Source organism: Mytilus trossulus, chromosome 1 (genome assembly GCF_036588685.1).
Source record: "Mytilus trossulus isolate FHL-02 chromosome 1, PNRI_Mtr1.1.1.hap1, whole genome shotgun sequence".
Lineage (NCBI taxonomy): Eukaryota > Metazoa > Mollusca > Bivalvia > Mytilida > Mytilidae > Mytilus > Mytilus trossulus.
The window spans coordinates 13,835,310-13,863,060 of NC_086373.1; the positions used below are offsets into that span (position 1 = coordinate 13,835,310).

General features: G+C 31.1%; 1 protein-coding gene across 1 annotated transcript; it reads right to left on the reverse strand.

The window, feature by feature from the left end:
* Window positions 1-3,911: 3,911 nt before the first annotated feature.
* LOC134715842 (uncharacterized) lies at window positions 3,912-27,716 on the reverse strand. Its single transcript, XM_063578345.1, has 16 exons — window positions 27,630-27,716; window positions 26,468-26,773; window positions 22,817-22,940; window positions 21,567-21,736; window positions 19,283-19,419; window positions 18,571-18,790; window positions 17,967-18,061; window positions 16,822-17,035; window positions 15,976-16,118; window positions 15,392-15,548; window positions 12,630-12,782; window positions 11,819-11,980; window positions 9,340-9,427; window positions 9,062-9,143; window positions 6,883-7,219; window positions 3,912-6,226 (listed from the first exon to the last, which is right to left on the reverse strand). Exons 1-16 carry the CDS (start codon window positions 27,712-27,714, stop codon window positions 5,148-5,150), a joined length of 3,552 nt encoding a protein of 1,183 aa, XP_063434415.1. The 5' UTR covers window positions 27,715-27,716; the 3' UTR covers window positions 3,912-5,147.
* Window positions 27,717-27,751: the final 35 nt, after the last annotated feature.

Here is a 27,751-nt window from a genome sequence, read left to right on the forward strand (position 1 = left end):
ACAGTGTTCATTTTCACTTTTTTATATATATTTTCCAAGCAATTCCACTAGTTAAAATATACAATTACATACTTTATGTCAAAATTGGGGATTCTGATTGGTTTATACGAGGGAGACAATTCACTCTATCCCATGAAAAATACGCTATTACTCTTCAAAAACTTAAACTCGCTATACTAAATAGGGATAATGGTTATGTACAATGTAATAGACACCAATAACAGAATATTAAGTATATTAAAGTAACTTACACATAACTATAAGGATGAAAAAGCAGATTGTTACCCTCGAAAAGACATTGTCAACCGTGGCTTTGCCATGGGGTAACAATCTACTTTGTCACCCTCTCAGCTATATGTTTTCATATATTATTTTCTTTTATTTGAAGTATCTATTGATATTAACCATAAATTGTAAAGGATGTGTGGTATGTTTATTGCCTTTATTTGTTTGATTTTTTTTATAAACGTTGCACCATTCAAATTGCATTTTTGTGATTGTTTTTTCAAATTCACTACCTTAAAGCACGATAACATTGCAAATATGTCTATGCTGAAGTATACGCTTCTGAAAGCAAAATCAAGTATTCCTTGGAAAGGTGTATTTTGTATGTCATCAAATGAAATGGAATTAACTATTTTTCTTCAAATAAATATTTTCCGTTTATTTTTCGTCCTGATAACTTTTATAGGGCAATTTTTATGTAAAGAGCATACCCTTGTTAATGAAGTTCGCATACTGTGAATATAGAACACTTAAAAATGAAAAGACTGAGCAACTCGAACTCTTCGAAATCTGCCGAAAACTTGGTGCGATCTAAGATGCTCATAAAAAGAAGGCAGATCCTGATCGTGTTGCCAATGTAGGTACATAATTCTATATAAGACGCATTCAAATTCACTACTCAGCTCTCTGGATTATAACTCATGAACGTCTTTTGTAGACGAAACGCGCATCTGGCGTAAAAACAAAATTAAATACTGTTATCTATGTTAAGTTTATTTGTATAGAACTATAACTGATCGAGGTTTCTTATGAAACACGATTATAAATATTTTACCCAAAAAATATGTCAATGAAGAATATACTGAAAACTGGAAGTAATTAATGTAATGATTAACATGAATGGTCATCAAAAAATAAAATAAGTTTGACCTTTTGTGAACACAATGATGATACGGTGTTAATTTTACCAAAGTGATAAAGTAATTTATGTTGATTAATGGTTTAAAGACATGAGTACAAAGTGGTCACGCAGACTGATGATTTTTTTTCAAGTATTTGGAATTCTTTGAATTGCATCTATATATGGAGAAAAATGATATCATGTAGCATTTACTTCAAGAGATAGTTTTGATTAAAATTTTGTGTAAAATAAATCTATAAATTGGAAAATTTATGTAAACAACCGAACCTTTAATGTAAAAATTTCTATTTTGTTTCACAATATGCATCATATTTTACAACAACGATAACAACAACTTACCCTTTTTTTCACATTGATAAAAAATTCCTGATTTATATAAATCGATTGTTTTGTAACATTTGGATTTTAAGTATTGAAGGCACTTTTTTTGAAATTTGATTGAACAACACGTGTCGACAGCATACCAAATTTTACCAGTTAATGATATATATAGAAATAATCATTCTATATATTTTAGACATTGTTTCAAACCTAACATTGTATATACATGAGATATAAATTTACAATCAATAACAGGAAAAAATATCTTTCTAAAAAACAGTAAAAAAATAGCGTATGGAAGAGTATTACAGCAAACATATATTATATCTATCGTCGAAGAACACATGTTAAAAAATAACATTTTGAGGTACAATAAAGATACTTTTAGTATATAACAATCATTTAAAAAAAAGTAAATCCGTGTATTTACCATGTTTACTACTAGTGCCAGTTAATAATTTATATTTCACTATTATGAGTAGCTTTTCCAATTCAAATACAAAATTGTAGAGGGATTTTTTTGTTGATTTCAGAAACTGTTGCGAGTTTTTAACAGTTTTAAAAAATCACAATAGTAAATGCATGTAATAACGCCTGATTTACAGTTCTTCAACATGATTCGCTCAATTTATAAAAAGTGAAAATACATGCTAACTGGTTTTTTTAGAATCGTTTATAAGCAACATACATGCACAAATAAATAATAACACATTATGGAGACTTAAGACCTCATAGAGTATATATGACATGTACATCTACTTACAAGAAATGGAAATAGCATATACATATTAATGCCTTCTAAAAAGGAGTAGGTCCGGTAAGGACCGATTTTGACCTCAAATTTCAGGTTCATCTGACGAAAGATTTTGACCACTTTTTAAACACTTAAGTGTCTATTTCATTTGAATTAATAAGTTTATGTGAAAGATTTAAACTGATTGTCATTAAAAACGACCCGATTTAGGCTTTAATATGAAAAATCTATCAAATATGCCGAAAAATGTAACTTTTCAGATAGTTTTCGTCAAAAATGGAAGTGGCCGCATCCGTGTTCATCCTCAATCTTTATATATATAATGTATTATCATAAAATACAACTTACACTTTAATATTAAGGATAAACACGAATGCTGCCACTTTCGTTTCACACGAAAACCGTCTAAAATTTAACTAAAATGCTAGATTTGTGAAGATTTCAATAATTTAGCATGACTTAATGGTGCTAGTACCTGCTATCTGTGCATTGTATTGTCCAAAACAGCCCATATTTATGTAGCAGAAGCATCCTTCTGTACAATAAATAACTAAAAGTTTACATTTTAACAATTTTGTAAAACTGCTATATTTTGGGGCCAAAAAGGGGTCTTACTGGACCTACTCCTTTGTAAAAACCCGAAAACAAAAGTATTACAGCGACCACTAATATCGTATTATACTTTTAAAACATACTATGTTGTTAAGTCAAAAAAGGATATTGCAGGCAATGGACGGGTTGGGGTAATAAACAAAGACTGTTTGCAAATCTACTGACTAAGTATCATTTGTAAAGAAAAAAATAACCCTTATTTGGAAATTAAAACTATGCCCAAAGCTTCAAACAAAAACAAAACTCTCAAATACATTTTCTATTTGTCATCAAGTGACAACTTATCGTTGTGATGTGAAAAATTTCATTCAAGATTCAAGACAGACGTTGCTCAAAGAAAACTTAAAACAATAAAACAACATAAGCAAAACGATGAATAATATCATATATCAGAGCCATGATATCAAAACATCTACTATATATATGTTTATATATAATTCGTCTAAACATCAGCCCAACAATGTTAGATCTGTAAATTTGCTTTAGAAAATTGTTTGTTCTTCCCTCGGCAGAATTCGAACCCTGCAACTGATATATCGACGCGCTAGACCACTTGGACACGTAGGGCTTCACAACAATAAAGCGTCAGTTTCAATCTAGCGTTGTAATACAGTACATGATATTTAGGGCATGAAGATGGAATTGAAATAGTAATCATATATGAATGATTTATGAAAAAAAGATAACAACATGTAAGCTAGAGTACAACAGCAAATATAAATCTACATAATTACATGAGGACAAACACAGACTAGGTTACATATTTATAAACAGAACGACATAGAGACTGATAGTGTGGATAAAAAAACCTTTATGAATGTCTGTTGATTATTAATCATATGAAAAAATAAAAACCAGATTATTTTCTATGAAAAAAAAAAACTACGATTAGTTACTTCACTCAAAATTTATATACTTGGCATGAGACAACACTTATCGAATTGTATACTGCTACAACACAGGAATCAGTTCCTTTGAATTAAAAAAAACGAAACCCAAATTATCTTAACAGAATCATAAAAATAGGCAGACATTGTCTGTTCACATGCTGAACATTAAGATAAAACGAGGAACATGTTGAAGACTATTTCTTTTATTATAGGAATAACAATATTTTCTACTTGGAATTTCATTCCTATCATACATTATATGTTTTTATATATACTGTAAATAAAGGCAACAATAGTATACCGCTGTTCGAAATTCATAAATCGATTGAGAGAAAAAAACAACGGAACAGAAACACAACATTAAAATGTAACACACACAGAAATGAACTATAATAAAAAAATTGCTATTTGTCTGACTTGGAAATTGTTTACAATTTTCTTTTTACAATAACCAATGTGAGAAAAAAAATCAAAATCAAATACTTATATCATTTGGCAATGTATTACAAACAATACAATATCTATTTGGTAAACACAAATACTATTAAATATACAGGTTTCAACTTTTATATTTAATGCGTTTCCCTCAGTTTTAGTTTGTTACCCCGATTTTGATTTTTTTGTCCATGAATTTACGAGTTTTGATCAGCGGTATACTACTGTTGCCTTTATTTACAATAAAAACTAAACAATTGTTTTAATCTTGAGGTTGTTTAGAATCAAAGGACATTTTAAGCATTATTTTCTATTAAAAATGCCGCAATATGACTGAAAGAGGTTATACATGAAAACAATCTTCTAGTTAATGGGATTATAGACAATAGTGTATACTGTTTCTCCGACATTTTGTGATTGTCAATTTGTGTGCACTTTAATTACATATTTGAAAAATAATAATTATGAAATAACTTTCATTAGTAAACATATATATTAAGACAATATGCGCCTGTTTTCACATCAGCAATATGTTTTTCTTTGTAAACATGATTCCTAGTCCTTTTTCATTTTGTATCAAGCTTAAGAATTTCTAAACAAAACAACTTTTACCCTACATCGTGTAAATCATTTTGAAATATATTTAGTCCCACTTCATAAATCCTTAATTTGTAAATATTCAACTGAAGAAACAAATTAAAAATACCAGTAATCTCAAATGGATGGCTTCAAATTGTAAACTGTAAACCCATCTTAAATATTATAGATAAATAAGTGTCAGATACAAAAGTTTAATAAGGTATTAGGAACCAAGTGTATACTCTGTATATCACTTTAGTAACAACAAATGAACTGTTAAAATAAGTAAAAGTATATGTAAAGTTTTTTAACGATTGAAATATCAAGTAAATGATTAATAATTACACGCGGACAAAGGTTTTGAACAGCCGACACTTGACGTTTTACAGCGGCAGATGTCTTCCTACTGTTACGCTGATATGGCATTACGTTGTATATACCCATCGATAGATTTACTTTCTTCGTTTGCCACCTGAAGTGAATCTTCTGCTGATGAATATATCTGCCCAACATTACTATCTCCTGTATTAGAACAGGCACTTCCTTGATCATTTACACTAAATTCACTATTCAGCAAATAGTTTTCGGTGATATATCCGGACCCAAATGAGTTCTCAACTTTTCTTGTGTCATTTGACTCTGAAACATAGGATGCTACATTTTCCTCTTCAATCAGGTTACCATTTAGCATGTTTCCCTCTGTGATGTATCCTCCAAAAGTTTCACTTTTACCTGTCCAGTTATCCATATTTTCCGTTAAGTGATTTGTTCCTTTAAGATCTTCCGGGGCCGGTTCCATATTCAGTATTCCCAAATCTATGTCTCTTAAGTAACAAGCACCGTTCAAATCTTCTTGAACTCGTTCCCTGTTTGAATTCAAAACACCTGGATTCCTTATATCTTCCTCCTTAAGGTAACAGTTACTTATAGAATCCTCTTGATCTTGATCAATGTTATGTTCAATTACATCCTGACATCCTAACTTTTCTTTCAAATCATCACTATCGTGCCGATTTTCACAACCAGCTGTCATCCGTGGAGTTAAAATATCTAGTAACTTAGGGTTTTCCATGGCATCGAGACGATGGTATTCTACTACTGTTGAGCTACCTGAATTATCAGAAGTGAGTTGGTGTCTGGGTAATGAAAGGCCTAGATTATTCACGGCTTCTTTAGGAAGATAACCATTGCTTATCATACTTATGTCAGAGTCCTCTTCATTGGCTTCAGTCAAATATAACAAACCATCAGGTGCTTTATAATTCTTTGTGGAATCTATACTATAGTTTCTACTATTTTCAGTGGCTTGGAGGGTCTCTGTTTTGATATATGGTTGGTCCTTAATTGGCTGTCCACAAGTTTTTGACATTTGAACTTCTGGCTGATATACATATGGATCACTATCAGACCCAGATTCGAGCACAATATTTGCTGTAACATTGGACTCTTTTTCAACATGCTTTATATAACTGTCTGTATTTTCATTTTCTGAAAAAAATCAAATGTGGTGGTGAATATACAATGGTTGTAATAAAATAAGCTCAATCATATCATTAAACGTGTCAATATTTATATAAAACACTTGTCATTTTGATTGTTTTTCAATCTTATGTATTTACACAGTACAAATTGATTACATGCCTACTGCATCATACAAACTAGTCTTCTAATATAATAAAATTCAAACTTGAATGTTATTAACAGGATTGCAAGGAAGAGATACACAAACAGATACCCATACCAATACATCAATATTTTTTTTTAGAATACTGAAATAAGCATAGGAAAGTTTGCATATCCATTAATGTTCAAAACAGCAACCAACCATTATCCAAGGAATCCATGTTTACTTGAAAAACATAATGTATGTACAGGTGATTACTTTGTAATGCACTCATGTGGAATCAATCACATGATATACATGTTTACTTTATTACAAAAAAAAAATTGAAGATCAAATACAATAATAAGCATGAATATATTTTTTTACATTTTGTTTTGCCCTAGTGATTTCTTAAATTCCACTCTAGTAACGTACATAAAATATTTCTTTACTATTTTTATGGAGTGGAAAGATATAGAAAAATAGAAACCTGAAAATGACATGTCAATCCAAAAATTAGAGTGTGTATTCGTTTAATTACCACATAGTTTATGTGTGGGATATAACGTCTTCTCGGATTTTATCCTCTCATCCTCTGCACTCAAAGTTGACGGACCAGTGATGTTATTAAAAGCGTTTTCTTGTCTTGATGATGCAGTATCAGTATCTAATGCCATTTTAGAATATTCTGGGCTACATTCTTGTTGAGAACTTGTTTTATGATCGTCACTAGATTTTTGATTGCTGTTTACTCTTGTAGTTTCTTCTGGTAGAGGAAATAAATTTAATTTGTTATCTACTGCAGGAGATTGTAACCCATCTGATGCCAAACTACTCCTACCACTGTCTTTACTTAATTGCGATGAATATGGCAAAACCTACAATTGAAAAAAAAAAGTATTCCTCAAAGGCGTTTGCATCACTATTATTTAAGATGAAAAAAATCACTTAAATACATCTTTTGTGACAAAAGATAATACATAATGTCATTTTGCGTAACCACTATTGGGTCTTTGTGTATCGGGCATAATAAAAGTTTTTGTTTATTCTACAAGTTATGGTATATTATTCTTCAAGTAATTTCTTTTTGTTAGCCACTTACGTGTGCTGGCTTTCGAATTTAGTCCTGGTATCTATGATGAGTTAATTTCGAACAGTTTGTTTATTGATATAATGATGCAGTCCGCATTTACCTGTTTTACTATTTACACGTAAAAACGTCCAAGTACCGTACCATATAGTGTGGTATTCCAATGTTGTTTCTCAATGGTTTTTTTTATTAAACCATGAGATTGTTGTGATTGTTATTGCAGCAATTGATAGATTGCTATACCGGACATTTTTAACTGCTTGTTAATATTAGATTGCATTCCTATACTTATCATTATAAATAAACTCATCATAGATACCAGGACTAAATTTAGTATACGCCAGACGCGCGTTTCGCCTACAAAAGACTCATCAGTGTTGTCAACGGCTGGACCGAATACCAAAAACGCTAACTGTTAGCCGGACATTCTGTCAATTTTATTAGATTTTATATAAATGAGTATTGGAATCATTTATAATTTTGTTTTATTTAAAAATTATCATTTTGGTAATACATTTGACAGATCAATTATTAAGTATTTAGATTGCGATGTTCATTTATCAAACATAAAATTAATAAGAACTCAAACAATTTGTCTATCAGCTTGGGGCATGATCTTAAGTAAACATAATTAGTATACATAATTTTTTAAACAGTTACTTTAAATCATTATTTTATTTTTGATCTAATAGTGCGAAGACCTACATCTGAATGTGTAATCTCCATCGGAGAAGGGTTTGCCATACTTCCAACGAAATGTCAACTCTAAAATTATGAAATGCAAGTCAACGTGAATGAAATTAATGAAGTTAACCGGTTAACCATGAAGAGCAAGATTTGCTTACCCTTTCGGATCACCTGAGATTACCAATTTTTGGTATGGTTTTTGTTTTCTATATTTGTTGTGTAACTTTTTGCTGTTGTTCTTTTTTTAGGCCTTGGCATTCTCAATATTTATTTTCGACTTAACAGTTTGAATGCTTCTTTTGTATCCTTCGCTTCTCTTTTGCTTTTAACAATGTAATTGATAATATTTTGAAGGCATTAACTGAGTTTTACTATTTTTGCTACACTTAAACTTTAAAAGAGTTCGGACGTTTTATTTGGATTAGGAATTTTGATTAGGGACATTCCGTTTCGAATTTTTCTCGGAGTTCAATATTTTCTGATTTTACATTTTACCGAATAGTTGATTTTACAAATCATATGTTGATATCATGTCACAAACTCAGGTTCAACCCACCATTTTTTTCATAAAATGCCCTGTACCAAATCAGGAAAATGGCCATTGTTACATTATAGTTCGTATCTGTGTGTTTTACATTTCGGTGTTGTGTCTCTGTTGTGCCGTAGTTTTCTAATATTTGATACGTTCCCCCTCAGTTTTAGTTTGTATCCCGGATTTTTTTTTCTCTATCGATTAATGAATTTTGAACAGTGGTATACTACTGTTGCCTTTATTTATCTGGTGTTATATCCCCGCTCGGCACAATTGGGAAAATATATCTGTCCGTCTATCACTTATCTTTATTTTCATCAGTTGGTGCAGGTCAGTAATCTGCAATTATGTATATAACTTATCTAGTTGTACCAGGAGAACGCAAAATAACAAAGAAAATTTGATACCTACCGTATTTCCGATTGATATATTTATCTTTGGAGTGTCTATATCCAAAGGTCGTTTAATTTCCCTGATACCATGGGCTGTTCGCCTTTAGAAAAGAAATCATTAATTATCTTTTGTGTAAAACAATATGCACTGTTAATTTTACGATACCTGTTTGAATAACTTTTTAAATGTTTGTCTGAAAATTACAAGCCAAAACAAACAACAACAACAAAAATCTGAATAAGATTTAAAAAATTTATGTTCCATGAATAATATTTTGAAAATAATAAAATACATACTTATAGATAAAAACAGCTCCAGCAATTGCCAACATGAACAAGAAAGTTCCCCCTACTGCTATACTTGTTATTTCCGACGTTGCCAAGTCTGAAGCATAAAAAAGTTAGTATAAATACAATATGGACAACCATAACCCGGTACGTCATAGCCACTTTTAATGCAACGTATCTGTGCAATTAAAAGATCCCAGTTCGGTATACAGGACACAATTATTTAAACTAAAGATAAGACGACTTTATTGTACTTGAAAAATTAGAACCGCGAAAGCATGCCGTAGTGTTTACAGAGAAACTAATGTTGAGTCAAATATGGTCAGTTTTTTTGGTTGTTATTCTATTGGATAAGTTTTTGTGTAAGGAGCACAACCATATGAGTGAAGTCCGTATAAGGTGAACTTGCACATACGTAACAAACTAGATCAGATATGTAATCTTTATTCGATGAATCAGATGGTGCGTTCCTGTAGATGATTCGAAATTGAATTATCATAAGTAACTGGTTCATTAAATAGCCATGGGATTTTTTAAGCGTAATTTGAAGTATATGACCTGGACAGCGGTAAAGGGAAGTTACATACATGCATATAGCAAACAGTTGTTTATTTCACTTAGCTAAAAGAAAACTTCCGCAACCACAAGTGTTCTTCCTTTCACAAAAGTACATATGAAGTATATGTGCTTGAGTATTCATAAGGTATTGACATTGAATAGTGATTTCAATTCGATTGTATCTTAAGTAATTTATTATCTAACATTTATATACACATGGAAAAAAGTATTGCAACACTTTGATGGAATATAATAAAATATTTGTAACATAATATTGAAACATAGTTTATGATATCATGGGCATTAGAACGAACAATAAATGTATGAAAAAAAAAGTTTTATCTAATCACAATTTTAATAACAAAATGAAGTGTTTTTTGTACAAAAAAATGCATTTTACAACTTTGACTGTAGTTGAACTTTACAATGTCAGGCATTTCAAAATTAATCTCAAGATGAATGTTCACATCATTGTTGATCGTCAGACGCCAGAGAATTAGTTCTTTGTGTACAGGCTCCATTCAAACGGATAACCGCCTCTTAACGTCTTCTGATTCCTGCCATAAATTGATTCAATTGTTGCCAAGTTAGCAGCAACCATTAATGATGAAGGGCATTGTTTATTTCATAACGTGTTTGAACTGTGGTGTCCGTTCGTGCACTTTGCGCCCAATAGTGTCCCATATATGGTCGATATGGTTCAATTCCGGGCTACGATCGGGCAAAGGAAAATAAACCGAATTCCATTAGAACAATGGATCTTCCTCCACGATGCTAATTCTAACTTTGGCGAGCTCTGCACTACATTGGATACGGACAACTGTGTGTCTGAACGTAAGCAAAGGTCCCCGAAAAGGTCTTATCGCACGATAACCAGGAGCGATGAGTTGATCTCGAACAGTTCTTGTTTAAAGGCTCCTGCATGGCCACCACTTTTTTTTTTGGATTGTATTGTATGTAATGGGTTTCAATCTGACCAACCTTTATTATGCTTGATTTTCCCAAGTTAATGGTACAAAAGGTCTGCTTGATCTCGGAAGGTCTTTAACATCGTTTGTTGCCTGATTTTTATTCTCAAAACGACCTATAGTGGAATGGTGATGACCAACAATACTTGCAATTGTCACAGCGAAATACCTACTTTTCCAGTGCTGATAATCTGCCATCTTGCTGCAGTTAAGAGTTGTTGAGGACCCATAAAAAGGTCTCAATCACACAACTTTATAAACTTGGTTATTTAAAGTGTTGAAAACAATGAGGATAAAAAATATCTGTTTTGTTGTTTATGGGTACAGTAGCTGCATTTGCAGATAAGACATTATCGAGTCGATATTTATTGATTAAACTCAGGTGATATTTAGATAATGGTTAACTAGTTCTAATTCAGCAAATTATATCCCCAAAAAATAATGAGTGTTTTTTTTAATTTCAATTTCAATTTGGTGTTGCAATACTTTTTCCATGTGTATAGTTAAGAATTGTCATGACTTGTAACCTTACAATCATAGGTTGTTAATATTTTTTATAACGTGCACCAATGATGATGGAAAATAACAAAAAATATGTCTTCTATATCGTATCAGGGCTTTTGATATAATATTGACTTGAAAGACATCCATACGGTAAGTATGTATGCATACAAAACGTAAAGAAATCAACACCTTATTGAATAAGGTTTTTCTACCGGAGGTTGGTGGTTCTCTCCAGGCACAATGCAATCATTTAACAATAAAAAAAACTGACCGCAACGAAGTAGCACACTTGTGGTGAAAGTAGCATAAAAACCAATCAACCAATCAATCAATCATAATTTCAATTTTATCCATATTCGAAAGAAAATCTATATAGATGTTTCAATATTTTATTCTATTGACGAAATAAATATTACAGTCATTGAATAGCATTTTAATCTAATCACTATGATAGGTACCATTATTTGTGGGTTGTATATACACCATATCACTGTAATCACTAATTCTTCCATCGCCTGTTATATGCTGAATTTGAACACCATATGAAGTTCCCGCCTTTAGATTTGAAATTACCAGCTTAGATGGTTCAGTTGATGGAATTTCCAATACTTTTTGATCACCTTTAGAAAATTAAATTATACCAAAATACATAAAATAAGATATTACTTATATAAAAACTTAAAATACTTAAAAAAAAACGACAATGCCATGGCTAAAAATGAAAAACACAAACAGACAAACATTAGTACACATGACACAACATCGAAAACTAAAGAAAAAGCAACACGAACCCCACCAAAAACTAGATATGATGAATTATTCTTTTATACAAAATGTATTAGTCATTAGTTCATAATAAAACAAAAAATTATGTAATAAAAATACTTAACTCCAAGGAAAATTAAAACGGAAAGTCATTTATCAAATGTCAAAATTAAAAGCTATAACATTGTGGATTAAACCTAGTTTTTTATTGCAAGATAGACCTCAAACTTTTATGACACAAACAGTCACACAGAATTTCATTATATTGACAACATTGTGTGAGCAAAACAAACAGATATATAGATGAAAAAAATTTATAGTATAGCAGTCAACATTGTGTTATCATTTTAAGCTCTATAAAACAAATAACTATTTAAACGCAGGGAAACAACTGGCATATATACACTCAATAGAGTACATTGGCAAAAATGAAAGACAATAATACAAATAAAATTGAATATATTACATTAACAAAATGAAAGCATTACAGAAAACGAAACCCACCTGAACAGTCAGTGGTACCTTTGCTTGCAGTACACCATGTTACTTTGAAAAACTCAATGTAAGGGGAATCCCCACACTTTGGGTCTGGCCAATCAACTGTTATTCCGTCTTCAGGAAATGCCAGTACATCAACTTGAGTTGGAGGAGACGGAGCTGAAATTAAAATCTGATTTGTTTTTAATTTAAATACAATATGTAGACTCGTAAGAAAATTAAAGAGGCACTAGCTGTCAAATTCATGTTCACCGATTTGACAAAAGTTCTAACATTTGATTTATAGCAATGTAAAACACTTCGTTTCGTGTGTAGTTTATTCTAGGAGCCATACAATTCACTATCGATTTGACCTCTGATGACCATATTGAATATAGATATAACTAGATTAAGTAACTCGTGCAATTTTTCTAAGTCGGTTTATTTTATATCAAAGATTAAAAATATGTGTTTATCATCCTTTTTAACTGTAAAAGAATGATTTTTTTGCGGATTAAACCAGTCAATCAAATGATTTATCTTTATTTCACTTCAATGTTGACATTCTTTTTCTTTAAATACCTTTATACACACAATTCATGTGTTATCCATCTCTAGATAAGGGCTTAGATACAATGGGGTCGAATTATTCACATGCAAGTGAGTAGTTCCTTATTACTGTTTCTTAGTAGATTTTTGACAAAATTAAATCATACTGGTTGCTTACATCGAATAGTTATTTCACTATTTCCCTTTCATTATTAATTGAACGCAATAAAAATCTTATTTTAATTTTTTTCATATATCTATTAGCTAGTGCCCCTTGAAACAGTCATGCTTTTGTTAAAGATTAAATTTATTGATATCCTCCTTGTCAGTTCTATCTTAGTTTAACACATAACTGCTCGATATTTCATAAGGTATTGAGTCTAAAACGGATATGGTAGAACATTAAAATGCAAGACCGTTAACACGCAGTAAGCTTTTTAAAATCAGTAAAAATAATCAATTGTCCATATATTTTACAGACGCTATCACGAGTCGGTTGACCATTATAAAACAACCGTTTCACAGATGATATCAGATATGTTCCTGATGTCGTAACTACAATCCAGTTCCCTTTTCACGAATGTGAACAACCGAAATGGGCTATTTACTGGGTTTGTAATAACCTGAGCAACACGACGGATACCATATTTTGAGAAGAATCTTTCTTCCCTTCCGTTACATCTGAGATCATATTCCGTTTCTAATGGAGGTTCGTGCTGCTTTGTCTTTAGTTTCCTATGTGTACTATTGTTTGTCTGTTTGTCTTTTCTTTTCTTTTCCGGGCATGGCATTGTCAGTTTATTTTTTATCTATGATTTTGAATGTCACTTTGGGATCTTTCGTCCCTCTTTTTCATTAAAGATACCCAGATCAAAATTTAATTTAACTAGAATGTCAAATAGATATTTGACAATTTTCAGTAACATTTAATAAAAGAAACCAGAAAAGTTAACACTTATTTGAGTTTTGATCATTATATTTATGTTCATCCTGCTATCATAAATTCTGCTCTTAGATTATAAATGACACATTCAACAATTGCACTCTATCCAAATGTTTTGACAAAAATACCAAGTAAACTTATGGTCAGGAAATAAGAAAAGGTCAAAACAAACGCCCAACTATATAAACCCAAATGGAAAACAAACTTCTTACTTCTGACATTGTATTTTCTTATACTTAAATCAGAAACAGTGATTAAAAGCTTTAAACGACTTCCTCTTTTTAAAATAATCTTGCGGTATTAATGAAAGAACATTTTTCCTTTGAAAGACAACAAGAACATAACGATTGTTTTAGAGTTATTTGTGTGTAAGGCTTCCTTCATTAGCTAGTTGGTAGAAGATAGGCGAAAAATGCCAGCGGGACAGTGAACTCATTGAGATTTCACAAAACATCTTCAACCCGGCCGCATTTTTTGCGACTGTCTCAAGTCAGGACAGTCTGGCCTTTTTTCAGTCTTCTATGTTTTTATTTTCAGAGTTGAGTGTGACGTCAATTATCGCTGAGCTAGTCCACATTTTCTTGTTTAAGGCCTGCTGATGTCCGCTCCCAGGTGCGGAATTTCCCCCTGTGTTTAAGACCAATTGGTGGCCTCGGCCTGTTTTCTGCTCTTATGTCGTGTTGTTGACACATTCCCAGTTTCCGTTGTAAATCTTATATAAGGATACGAAACAAAAGTCAATCAATACGGTTTACACAGATATGAAATCAAATTTTACGGAATTTTTCAAAAGTTTCGTTATATATATTTCAGTGTTGAATTAGATTAGATTTCAGTGATTTTCCGTAATAAAATATTTACTCTTTACTAGATTAAAAATTTGAAATTGTCATTGGAATGAAAACAATTGTTAAGTTTATAGGATTTAGAGTACTTTAGGTACGTGGGAGATTTATTTCCCCGAGGGTATCAACAGCCCAGTGGTCAGCACTTATTAGTTAACTTGACTTGAGTTATCATTGATATGTTCATAATTATAAATTAACTGTTAACAAAATTTTAAAATCTTGAAAAACGAAGTCTTTTCTACCTCAGTGAAATATTACCTTAGCAGTATTTGGCAAAACTTTTAAGAATTATTGGTCCTCATTGCTCTTCAACTTCGTACTTTCTTTGGCCTTTTAATAATTTTGGATTCGAGTGTCACTAATGAGTGTTTTGAGGACGAAACGCGCGTCTGGTGTAATTGTAAAGTTACTGGTATCTATGATGAGTTTATTCAAGTAGATTTACATACCTAAACCTGTTAGATAATAACAGTCTTCCCATTTAAATCCTGAACTAACTTGGTCGATGTCAGACGACACACCAAACCTATACTTCTTATCAAACTCTAAATGGTCGATTGCAAGTAAGTTAGAATTCATTGGTGCCCTAATCCATTCAATATCAGTCTGAAATAGATAAATAGATACAATAGATAAATAATCTGAATAAACATTCGTCTGACATGAATCCCTGTAAAATTTTGTTATTAAGTCCTAGAATCAAGGAGGAGAGAGAGATTTATTTTCTATTCCATTTTCTTTAAATGTAATATATAAAGATGGTGAACTGATTCGATAAGGTAGGTTCAGGTACACCATTTCCCTAAAAATGACTGTAAAAAACAAATGATACTTTGTTACCTAAACCGAAATGTGCACTTTAATTTTACTGTATTTGTCCTTTTCAACCATCTTTTATTCAAGCGTCACTAAGGAGTCTTTTGTAGACGAAACACGAGTGTGGCGAAAATACCAATTGAAATCCTTGTATTTATGATAAGTTTATTAATGGTTGAAATAAGTTGTAAAACAATTTGATAAATAGAAGACTTACTGTACATTCTGTGTCAAACTGACAGTAGTATACAGTGTGGAATGTAATTCTCTCATCCTCTGTTGGTGTCCAACTTACACTTACAGTTGTATCTTTAGACGTATTCTTGGCCTCAACTATAATTCTACTTGGAGATAAAACAGCTGCAACATAAAAACTTATTGTACCAATGAACTCTTCATGATAGACACTATTCACAAATTGCTATTAACTTATTTGGTTTTTTTTTGTAACTATTAATTTCAATAATATGAATAAAACTTTTAAACTTGTCATTCAATTTCAACGGTTTTACTTTTCATTTGAGCTTTCTGTTTTTGATGGCTGATTTCCTTTCTCAATCTATTGATTAACATAAATAAAGGCACCAGTAGTATACCGCTATTCGAAAGTCATAAATTGATTGAGAGAAAACAAATCCGGGTCATAAAGTAAAACCGAGGGAAACATTAACTATAAGAGGAAAACAACGAAACAACAGAAACAACAGAAACACTAAAATGCAAAAAAACAAAACACCAAACGACAATGTAACACACAGAAACGAACTATAAGATAACAACTGTCTAGGCTAAGGTATATTTGCCTGGGATAAGAAAGTCCTTAGAATTTAGAATAATTCATACTTTTGCAAACAGTAAATCTATAAAAAAAAAATGAAAAAAAATAACTCCATAATTGATATTCATGTCAACACCAAAGTGCTGACAAACCATTGAATAAAAACGAACACGTAAATCAACCTAGGGAAGCACCAACGGCACTTCGCAAATAAGTTAATAGAAAGGCTCTGAAATAAGAAGTGAGTTAATAAAGACTTCTTTTAGTAAGAATAATAATGCTCACTGTTAGCTATCGGTATGAATATATTCGATGGTTCAAGCGAGTCTCCGACTTCATTTCTCGAGAAAAATGACACAATTACTCCATGTCTACATGGGAGAAGCAAGGATGTAAATGTTCTGCTGATGATAGGGTTAGTAGACAGTGTGCCATCCTCTGATAATACGGTTATATTGTATCCTAACATTGGACCATTCTGGTATGTTTCTGGCAAGTCCTTAAACAAGCACATCGAAATTAAATATTATCATAATGTACATTAATGACATCTATAAGTACAATTTTATAATTATCATTAAGCAGTAATTCAAAAATATCATCATTATGTAAATTAATGACATATAATAGAATATTGTTTTCTTACAGTTATCAAGATACCAAGCTATTCATAGAAACAAAGGTACAGACGCTGAAATGTCTAGCTTGCTTATTTTCAATCACAGTTAAATAAAAATGATGAAAACAAGTTCACATGAAACTTTCCAGACAGACATGTTAACAGTTTAATAATTTCATTTGTCAAATATATTTGACATTTTGACATAAACATTGATTCCTGACAACCTGACAAAAAATAAAATAACAAAAAAACACGTTTTTCAGAAAATTCTCAACGGAATGTTTCTAAGCAAATGTCTCTATCAAGTATTTTATAACTCCGGAAATTTTAGGAGCTAGATACAGATTATAATAATAAATAGCTCTAACGTCACAACTAAATAAAATATATAAAAATGGTTGGTAAAACGATGCAGAGCCAGAACCGACATTAACCTAGCCCTGAGAAGTGACAACTGAAGAAAAATTGAAAAAAATAACTAATGTTCGGGCTGAACAAGTCTTAACCAAAACATCTAGCAGTTGTCTGGTATTTCCTTCATTTGCTTTTATCATAAATGAGGAGGTAATAAGCACATGTGAACATTTCTTGATAATTGCAACAGAGGTGTATGTAGTATATTGCTGTCTTATCTGCATTTGCTTTGAAAAATAAAATGAAATACTTGTTCCTGTGAAAGCACATCATAATCTAATTTGATCATTGGGTGAACAATAGTTCAAATATATTATCATTATGTAGGTAAAGGACATATATGAAAACAATATTTTTTCTAACAATGATAAAATAACCAAACTAGGGTACCTACTTTCCAATACAAGGTCACATTACGATTGTTATTCCTACAGCCCTCAACTGAAACAACATAACTTCCTGGAAAAACTTCTGGTGGTCTTTCAGGGACTAAATAAGAAATACAATATTGAGACAACTATCAATCCGGTGCAATGCTATAACACAAACATTGTGTGGTCTTTGTATACGCAAAAGAACACCGAATGAGAATATACTTTAATGTAAGAAATTACAGTATGATGACAATTTTGTCATTAGAGGTAATGCGAGTGGGGCTCACAAAATAATACCCATTACATACCGTTACCAATGACAAAGTATATGAGTGTTAAAGTAAACACTCCATTTGCTTTGTTTTTGAATTACATATATGAGTTTACACGATAAAATTATATAATGATGATGCAAAAGTAAAAGTAGGTGTGTGAAAGTTTCACAATTAACCTTTCATCAGTACTTGAGCAGTTGCGAAAAAAGAGTGTAATAGAAAAATGAGTAGAGAAATGAACGAGCTAACGAATCAAAATACTTTAAAATAATAAAAATATCAAACTCTAAGGAAAATTCAATGCGGAAAGAACCTTATCAAAGAAAAGTATCTGTATACACTTTCTTACTGTCTGTCCGAGTTGTGGCGATGATAACTACTGGATTACTAGGGAATCCAATATCACTATTGTTTCCAATATCACTATTGTTTCCAATATCACTATTGTTTCCAATATCACTATTGTTTCCATAATCTCTATATTCAGGTCTCACCACAGTTGATATCTTATATTCTGTGTTCGGCTTCAGCCCACAGACTGTTGTGTTCAATTCTCTTGACTTTACTACCTGTATTGCATCATAACAATTTTGACAGAAATTTACTAGCACATCGTTCCTTTAAATTGTTACTTTCAGACAAGAAATTATTTCATAGAAAACCAAAAACCTTAAAATTCTTTGTAAAATTCATTTAATTTAAACACAATCCTTTTTCTTCATAAAGGTTACATGTAATCAAGATATTCCTATATGAGTATCTACACCACTAAAATATAAACCAAAGTCGGATAAGGAATTGAAACTTCCTTATGAAACTTCTTAAATCAAAAACAATTATGAGTACAATGAACTACAGGAAATTATATGTAAACACTAAAACTAGCTCAAATATTAATTTTGAACATGGAAGACCAAATTTACCTTTTGTCTTTCAAAATTAATGGGACTGTTATTAATAAAAAAAAACGTATGAGAAACCAACCCAATATCATTTAATATGGTCTTATATGAGTATAAAATATACATTTGACGAGAACTCAATCATTCATGCATATCTACCTTATCATCGGTCCATTTTGAAGTAATATGGATGATAAATGTCTTTTCCTTATCCGATGTCTTATGATTCCACATTAATGAGACACATCTACTTGAAATAGAAACAATCTCAATCATCTCAATTGGATTTGGTTTCACTGAAAAAATACATGAATACTGCTATTTGCTGTTGTTATCAATTGCCCATTGATATATTCACTAAAGATCGATGATAAACTCAAATAAATAATTGTATGATGTATACGTATAAATTAATAAATTAATCTTTTTTTTTTAACGTTATATGATGTATCGTATTGTAATATACATATTTTGACCCATTTGAATTGCATGTGAATACTGTTTTAGTTATCCAAAATATAAATAAACAAGAATGTGTCCATAATACTCGAATGCCCCAATCGTACTATCATTTTCGATGTTCAGTGGACCTAAAAATTGGGTGAAAACTCTAATTTTACATTGAAATTAGAAATATCATATTATAGGGAACATGCGTACTAAGTTTCACGTTGATTGGACTTCAATTTCATCAAAACCTACCCTAACCCAAAACTTAACCTTAATCGGGACAAACGTACGAACGAACGGACGGACGGGCGTACAGAACAGTAAAAGATAATGCCAATAAATTGGGTATAAAAATAAATAAGATTTCTAAAAGTCTACCGAAATAATCATTAGAGAGGAAACCTGCAATAATCAAGCCATAAAAGCTTTTATATCAAAATATAATTAAGTGCTGAACTGAAAACGTTCGTTTCGTTCTATAATTATGATCATCAGTTATCTAGTACAAATAGAGGGATACGAGGAATTAAATGTGATGCATGTTAAAGAAATTTTCTGTCACTCTTCCACAGTGTTCTATGATGTTTATGTGCGTACTTGTTTTCTTTCTATGTCAGGTTCTTGAATTATTATCCACTTATTTGCCCTGTTTAATAAGTTCTCAGTTTTTTATTTACGAAATTTGGTCATGATAATAAAAAAAAAACACCAATGATATCTGATACATATATTAGACCCAAAATTAGTTAAATGTTGACCCAGTGGAAATGTTCACTATCACAAGTGTTTTAATTTCGGTCTTTTTTAGTAGCTATGACCTTGAGCTGAGATGTTTTGTTTCTCAAACTGTATTATTATCTTCCGTATTTACATGTGACCATTATACCGTTGGTTTTCCCGTTTGAATGGTTTTACACTAGTAATTTTGGGGCCCTTTATAGCTTGTTGTTCGGTGTGAGCCAAGGCTCCGTGTTGAAGACCGCATTTTAACCTAAAATGGTTTACTTTTTAAATTGTTACTTGGATGGAGAGTTGTCTCATTGGCACTCACACCACATCTTACTATATATATATATTTATCGGACCATAGATGAATTATCACGTTGTGATTGGTTAAACGCCGTCACGTGGTGACCCCCTATGAAACCGTATGGGGTTAGTAAGTTTCATATGGGGTTCGTGACGCGTTAATGGCGACGTCATCTATTAATGTTGTTGTGTTTCATTGTTTATTTTTTAACAAAACGCCGCATAAAAAGTCCAGCGTCCGATAAACTCGTTATACGGTTAACTACTGACCCCCTACGGATCCATAGAGGGTGAATAAAATGCATAGGGGACTCGGCCTCCGGCCTCACCCCCTATGGATTTTACTAACCCTCTATGGATCCGTATGGGGTCAGTAGCGAACCATATAACTTATAATATATGATTACGGTCAATAATCTGCAATCTGTATAAGTTCTTGTTTATCGTCTGTAAAAAAGAACAGACTAACAAATTCTTTGTAAAATTGGGTTACAAATTTGGTGAGGATTTTTAAGATGTAAAACTAAAAACCTATACAGCAGTTGTCTTAAAATATATTTTTACAATCGGTTATCACAACATATCGAAAATTGAAAATCCATATGAAGGAGAATACAATAAAAATGTAAGATGCCAAGAAAGTATGTAAATAAAATATATTCATTTCTTTATGAGATATCTTATTTAATTGCAAGTTGATAAAATTTCTTATAACCTTTCTGAGATCACTTTTAAACTAAACAATATATTGTTTATAGTAGATATCTTACATATTTTTTTATAAGTTTGTTAGACATCTAATTTAGTTTATAAGACATCTTTCAAAGATAGCTTCACTAAAATATAGATTTGCAAGGAAAATATAGCAGTGTTTGTGATGATTACAGTATACTTTTTTTTCAGAAATGAAAAGTCTGCTTACACTCCAATTGTGTTAAACATTTTGCAAATTAATTTATTTTACCATATTCAGCTTGTTTAATCGTCATCCAATCTGTCTCCACTGAAACATTTCGCTTAGTGTTCTTTACACTAACTATAAAGGACAAACTAGATCGATCAAATAAATGAGGTCCTCCTCTTATCCATGTACAATTCAGTAAATTCTTATTAGGACAGGATCCACTATATGCACTGAAAATAAACCAAAATATGTATATTGAAATCTTTTTACTGTATTTACATTTAATTTTCTTATTCATAAAAATGAAAACCACAGGACGTTACATCAGTTACTGGGTAAAACTAGTTTACCCCGAACGCGTTTTTTTTCAAAATGTAGAGAAAATAGAAGGGGCAAATTTTCATTAACTTTTCATTTTGTCAATAACAAGTTGACACTTCTCAATAAAAAAAAATGTCATTTCTTAGTTTAATTTTAGTATTTTTCACTTCCTAGTTGACGTTTTTCAGTTTCAGCAGTTACCTTCAATAGGCTTCACTTTTAAGTTGGATGATGTTTAAAACATGTTCCAGAGAGAACTTAATTTAAAAAGGCCACTGTGAGTTTACCATCCTCTAATAATATCGTTCCGGTTAACACATAAATGTATGTAAAAAAAAACTAGCTGTATTCGAAACTTGGGCGCAGAAGTTTTTTGATGTCAATGCATCTAACGAACATTTGGGTGAGTTGTTGTATGTAGGGGACTTCCACTCATTTAAATGATTTATTACACAGGTTAACAAGGTAGTTCACTTAGTATCTTATATCTAAACTCACTGACTTTACTGATCATTGTGCAATTCATTTCACATTGGCCAATGGGTATATATTAAAGGTAAATGCAGTTAAGAATTTTAAGCTCGGAGGGTGTAACGAAATCATTACTAGTATAAGAAGAATAGTCAAATTCATACAAGTTCATATAACTTGTAAATAAAGACTTAAAACTGATAATTCGAGACAGGTGTGTTATGAACTATGTTCTGTTGCACTTAAGTGTTCCTGTTGTTCCTTTGTTTAATATTATAGTTGATGTGTTTCCCTGGGATTTAGTTTGTGGCCCTGCTTTGTTTTCTTTAAATCGATTTATGACTTTTAACACCGGTATACTTATGCTGCCTTCATAAGATACAGCAGCACAGACTTTTGGATTGAAAATACGAGGTATTTTCTAAAAGTGGATTTAACTTTCATCTGAAAGGGTATTAATCCAAACGAATGTATTAACACAAAGTCAATTTATATAGTTAACTATTGATTGTACTTACAGATATAAACTTGTGTCGATATATTGTAATTCACGATATTTCACACCCAAGTCCCAGCTACATTCCATTTTCTCATCCCAGTTATAAATAATACAACTGAAGTTTGTGACAGGTTCAGGAGGATCTACAAAAACAAATTTACACATAAACAAGTATCTCAAAAATCATTGATACTGGTGCATAGAAACAAGGCGTAAAGCTTTCAAGAGCTTTGTGAAAAAACTGGTTGATGATTGTGGTTAAGATTAAACAATTCAGACAAAACTAAAGCTTTCAAACGTCAACTGAAACTACAAAAGCTGAAGAAAAAAATTATCTAAGATGATTCTATTGAATAAAATTGTGACACATACTGGGTTTACCAAATCTGGACACTCTGAAAAAAGAGTCGTATGTTTACTGACATTGGCTAATTTACTTCTGACATAATTTGTAAAAGCAGATCAATGTTAAGAAGGTAATAGAAAACGATGTGTTACTTTTAATAACCATTTTCGGATTGAAATTCGAGTTTGAGTTTCAATATATTCGAAATAAAAAGAGCATTGCTTATTTTGTTTTCATATAAACCAATATTTATGTTTGAATAATCAAGGAAAACACACTGCTTATCGTTGACTAATCTTTAGTCTGCTTTGCTACGAAATATATTTTTCTTTTACTGTCCAATAAGAGGCACATGTTTCGAATCTGACATCATGGCCAATTTGAATCGAAAAGCAACAAAATTTTATAAACATTGCTAATATCAGCACCCAACTATAGTTTTTTAATGTAATTTTTTTCAGGTCGGTCCGTTTTTTTCTTAAATGAAAGTACAAAAAAAAATAAAAGGGCATCTGCTGTTTTGCAAAATAATAACCAAAAAAGGAAAATGGGAATTCATAAAAAAAATGGGGTACTTTCAAATGACCATTGCAAAAAAAAGAAGTATCAATTTTTGCTAAATACAAACTAATTTCCTCAATCGATGTTATCAAATTTTCTCAATTAAAGATAATGGATACGTTTAGAAAAAAAGTCGTATCCGTAATGCATTCATCCTAATATACTTGTTGCAAAAAATATAGACCAAAACATAAACTTTTATTATAAAAACAATAAATCATAAGCTGATTATATAAATCAAATAGGTTAAATATTATTCTGAAATTATCATGAATTGTAGTATTGCAACTTGAAAACTTGAGCAATTAGTGGTTGTGTTCTATAAATATTAATTATTCTTAATTTCTTATTCTAAGCATATTATTTTTACTGCATGCAGTTATGTCTAGTATAAGCTTATTTAAAAAAAAAATATATCTTGTAAAATTGAGATAAAAATTTTGCTGATATAATAAGCAAATGTACTGTTAAATTATATTATCATTACAGATTCTTAACCATTGGTAACATCTGCTTCAGTCCAGAAAGTCAGCTGTAAGTAAAACATTGAATTTCATAAGACTAGACAAATACACTATTTGTCTTCTGAAAATGTCGACATAGTATGTTATCGGTTTATTTGATCAATTATAAGACTCAAAATTTATGAAGGTGCACTAGAATCATATAACAGCCAACAAATATAATGTTTAACAATAAAGAAATGTTTTGTTTTGAACTGGCTATGCCAGGAATGTATTACCGCCATGAAAATTCACTCTCAGTCAAAATGTCTCAATCGTGAATAAGACACACTCGTTTTATTTAGATCATACGACTCTTATGTTATCTGAGGACCAAGGACCGCGACAAATAAAGTAGTGAGGTGAGACACAGACACAGTAATGGTGAAATATTTCATCATGGCGATCGTTTTACGCGAATAACATTACGTGTATTGGTACTTACGTTGCAAGATCTTAACGCTACCTACTTTCAAATGTTAAAGTTTGAGTTCCTGGTAAAGGTATTTAAAAAAATTACTTTTCATGCTTTTCAGGATTTACCTGCATTAGTAGCGCTCAAATTAAATTATTTGAAATCAAGGGACTTTATAATTCACTAATTGATAAATGTAGGTTTTGGTTTAATCAATTTTGATTTATTCACTACGTAGAGATAACAATGTACGAATCGAAATTCATTCGTTTTAATTAAGAAATAATTCATGGAAGCCATAGCTAACGCTCAGGATAAAATTCGAATATCACGGCCCAGGCCATGTGTAAATTTACAACAAATCTATGGCTTCCATGAATTATTTCGATTCTAATAGGACAAATAAGTTAATTTAAATACTGAAGCGAGGGTTGGTATGCCGTGTGTGGAGCTGTTCTTTTTTACTCCTTGTTAGATAAAGCTCACATATTCTCATACATCTTTAACTTGCATTAATTATTTCGTTAATAACCGCTAGAAAAAATATGTTTAATTCTCAAACCCAATATTTCCGATTTTTAATTTACATGTTTTCTCGTAAGCTACCGTCAAATCCAAAATTGACATTTCGTAAAGAAGGAGCTGCCATGTTGACTCGCTGAATCAAAGGCAATAGAATAGAAAACCTCAGAATTCCATTTTAATACAATATTATACGAACTTCGTTGGTTGCAAAAAACTTTTTATTTTTGTGATATTGACTCAATATTGTTTTTATACTGCAACTTAAATTAGTATATTGATATTTTTTTAAATCGTAACATAAATATCAAGCTTATTTGCATCCCTTAATGAACCCCTCATTGTAGAGAAAGTGTTCCATGATGAAATTGACATTGCACAAAATATACAGTGTTACTATATTTAGGAAATAAACAAAACTAGTTGCAATACATTAATTCTTTTTATTATGCATCTAAATAAGAATAAAAGTTCTGTAATGTTTTTTGTTTAATTAAAATTAGTAATACAATAAATTTGGCAAAGCGTTTGCAATGTAGATACAAATACATGTGGATTTACGTGGGAGGTATATTGTAACATCCATTATTATGTATATCTCTGAGTCTGCGCTAATTATAGATATATCGAGAATTTTCACACAGTGTTGTTTACAAAGCGAAAAAAGCACGTCATATTAGAATAATTAATAATGTCTACCTTAATGTTATCCCACCATATTTTTAATTGTTTTTTTTTATTTAAAACTTTCTTTTCTATGCATTTGCAAATTTGTACGCTAGTACTACACTATTTGTCCTAATAAGGCAGACAGAATAACCAAATTCAAAAGTCAACTTTTTCTTAATTTATCAACGGGGGAATATGTTTTTTGTTTTAAATTCTGTAATTATCGAAGCGCTTACTATTAAGATGGCGATACCAGCGGAATCGATCCCATGCTAGTATCAGAAATAAATACTTTATACATTTCGTGCGTCCTAAGCGTGTGACATAGTTTTGGGTAGAATCAGAATATGTTTGGAGGAGAATCAATTTGAAAATCATTCAAGTCAAACGAGAGAATACAAATGGAGATGACTCATTTAATATTGGATTTCCAAATTTGATGTCACCAAATTACTTTTACAATAGAAGCCTCTAATTCCGTTTCCTCCTAACTGTTATATACTGTAATATGTTTGAGGCATAACATTTACTATCAAAAATTAATGCAAGAAACTGCTATTAAACTACTTCTCAAAAATATCTGATGAACGATGAAACGTTACTAGTCATTTTAAATAGATAGACATTTCCTATTGAAGCATCTGTCATACTCACATTCAGTGTCAACATAGACTGTATCCACTGTGAAAAAGTTGGAACCGGGAAATGGATCGACAGAAACAGGATTCCGAAGGTTACATGAATACTTTCTCCTAAATGCTGTTGTCATCAAGGTACTATATTGCAGTGAAGCATTGTTTATGATAGTTGTTTCCGAAGCTAATACTTCTATATCAGTCCAGCCATACGAAAAGAATAATTTAGATGAGTTGTCTCCATTTTCAACAGTTTGTGATGTTAATGTACAAGTAACATTAAAAAATTCACCAATAAACAAATATGGTTCACTTTGGTCCAGTTCTACAAATAATTAAATGAAATATGCACAAAGGTTAGAAACGTATCAAACCATGTCTTGTATTTTATAATTTTAAGTTCTGGCTTGTAGATTAAACATATTTTATTGTTCAAAAATGACAAATGGACTAGACACAAGTTTTTGATAATTAAGATGCTGTGTGCATAATCAATTTTGCCGAAACTATATTAACAAGTTTACTACAGAGGAGCTTATTTCGACAATTGATATACAGCAGTTTTGAAGATCGCTTACATTTCTAGGGGGCTTGGATAATGAAACCGCTGTTTTTGTCCTAGATATAGCTTTTTTACGCATAATAACTTCATTGAACTCAAATGAGAAATATTGGTATGGGAGCATGACTTATTAATGATGTAAACCGTTGACTATGTTTATTATATTTAAGATAATAACACAATGTTGACTACTGTACCCCTATTTTTGAAACTTTAACCTATAAATAATAAATCTGTTTTTATATATATATAATGGAATTGTATGCGAATGTCATACAAATGTGAGGTTTAGCTGACAATAAATCTAGGTTTAAACCACCACATGCCAGGACCAAGTCAGAAATATTACAGTTGCTATCCATTCGTTAGATGTGTTTGAGTTTTAGATTTTGCCATTTGATATGGGACTTTCCGTTGAATTTTCCTCGAAGATCAGTACTTTTGTGATTTTAATTTACATAGCTTATCTGAAAGTGAGAAAATTTTAAAAATGTGAGTAAAATTAGCGCTAAACATAAGAAATGATGATTCCTGTGTATTAAACTTTCAAACTGTGACCCATAGAGCAATACTTTCAACTAATATATTAAATTAAACCATTATTCAAATTTCAACTTACCTCCTAACTTTTCTTCTTCTGTCGGAAAAAAAAATCCATTTGCAAAACCACAACTAACCATATACAAAAAGATAACAAGTTTCATTGTGAATCCTGAAATAAAATATATATCGAGAAAAATA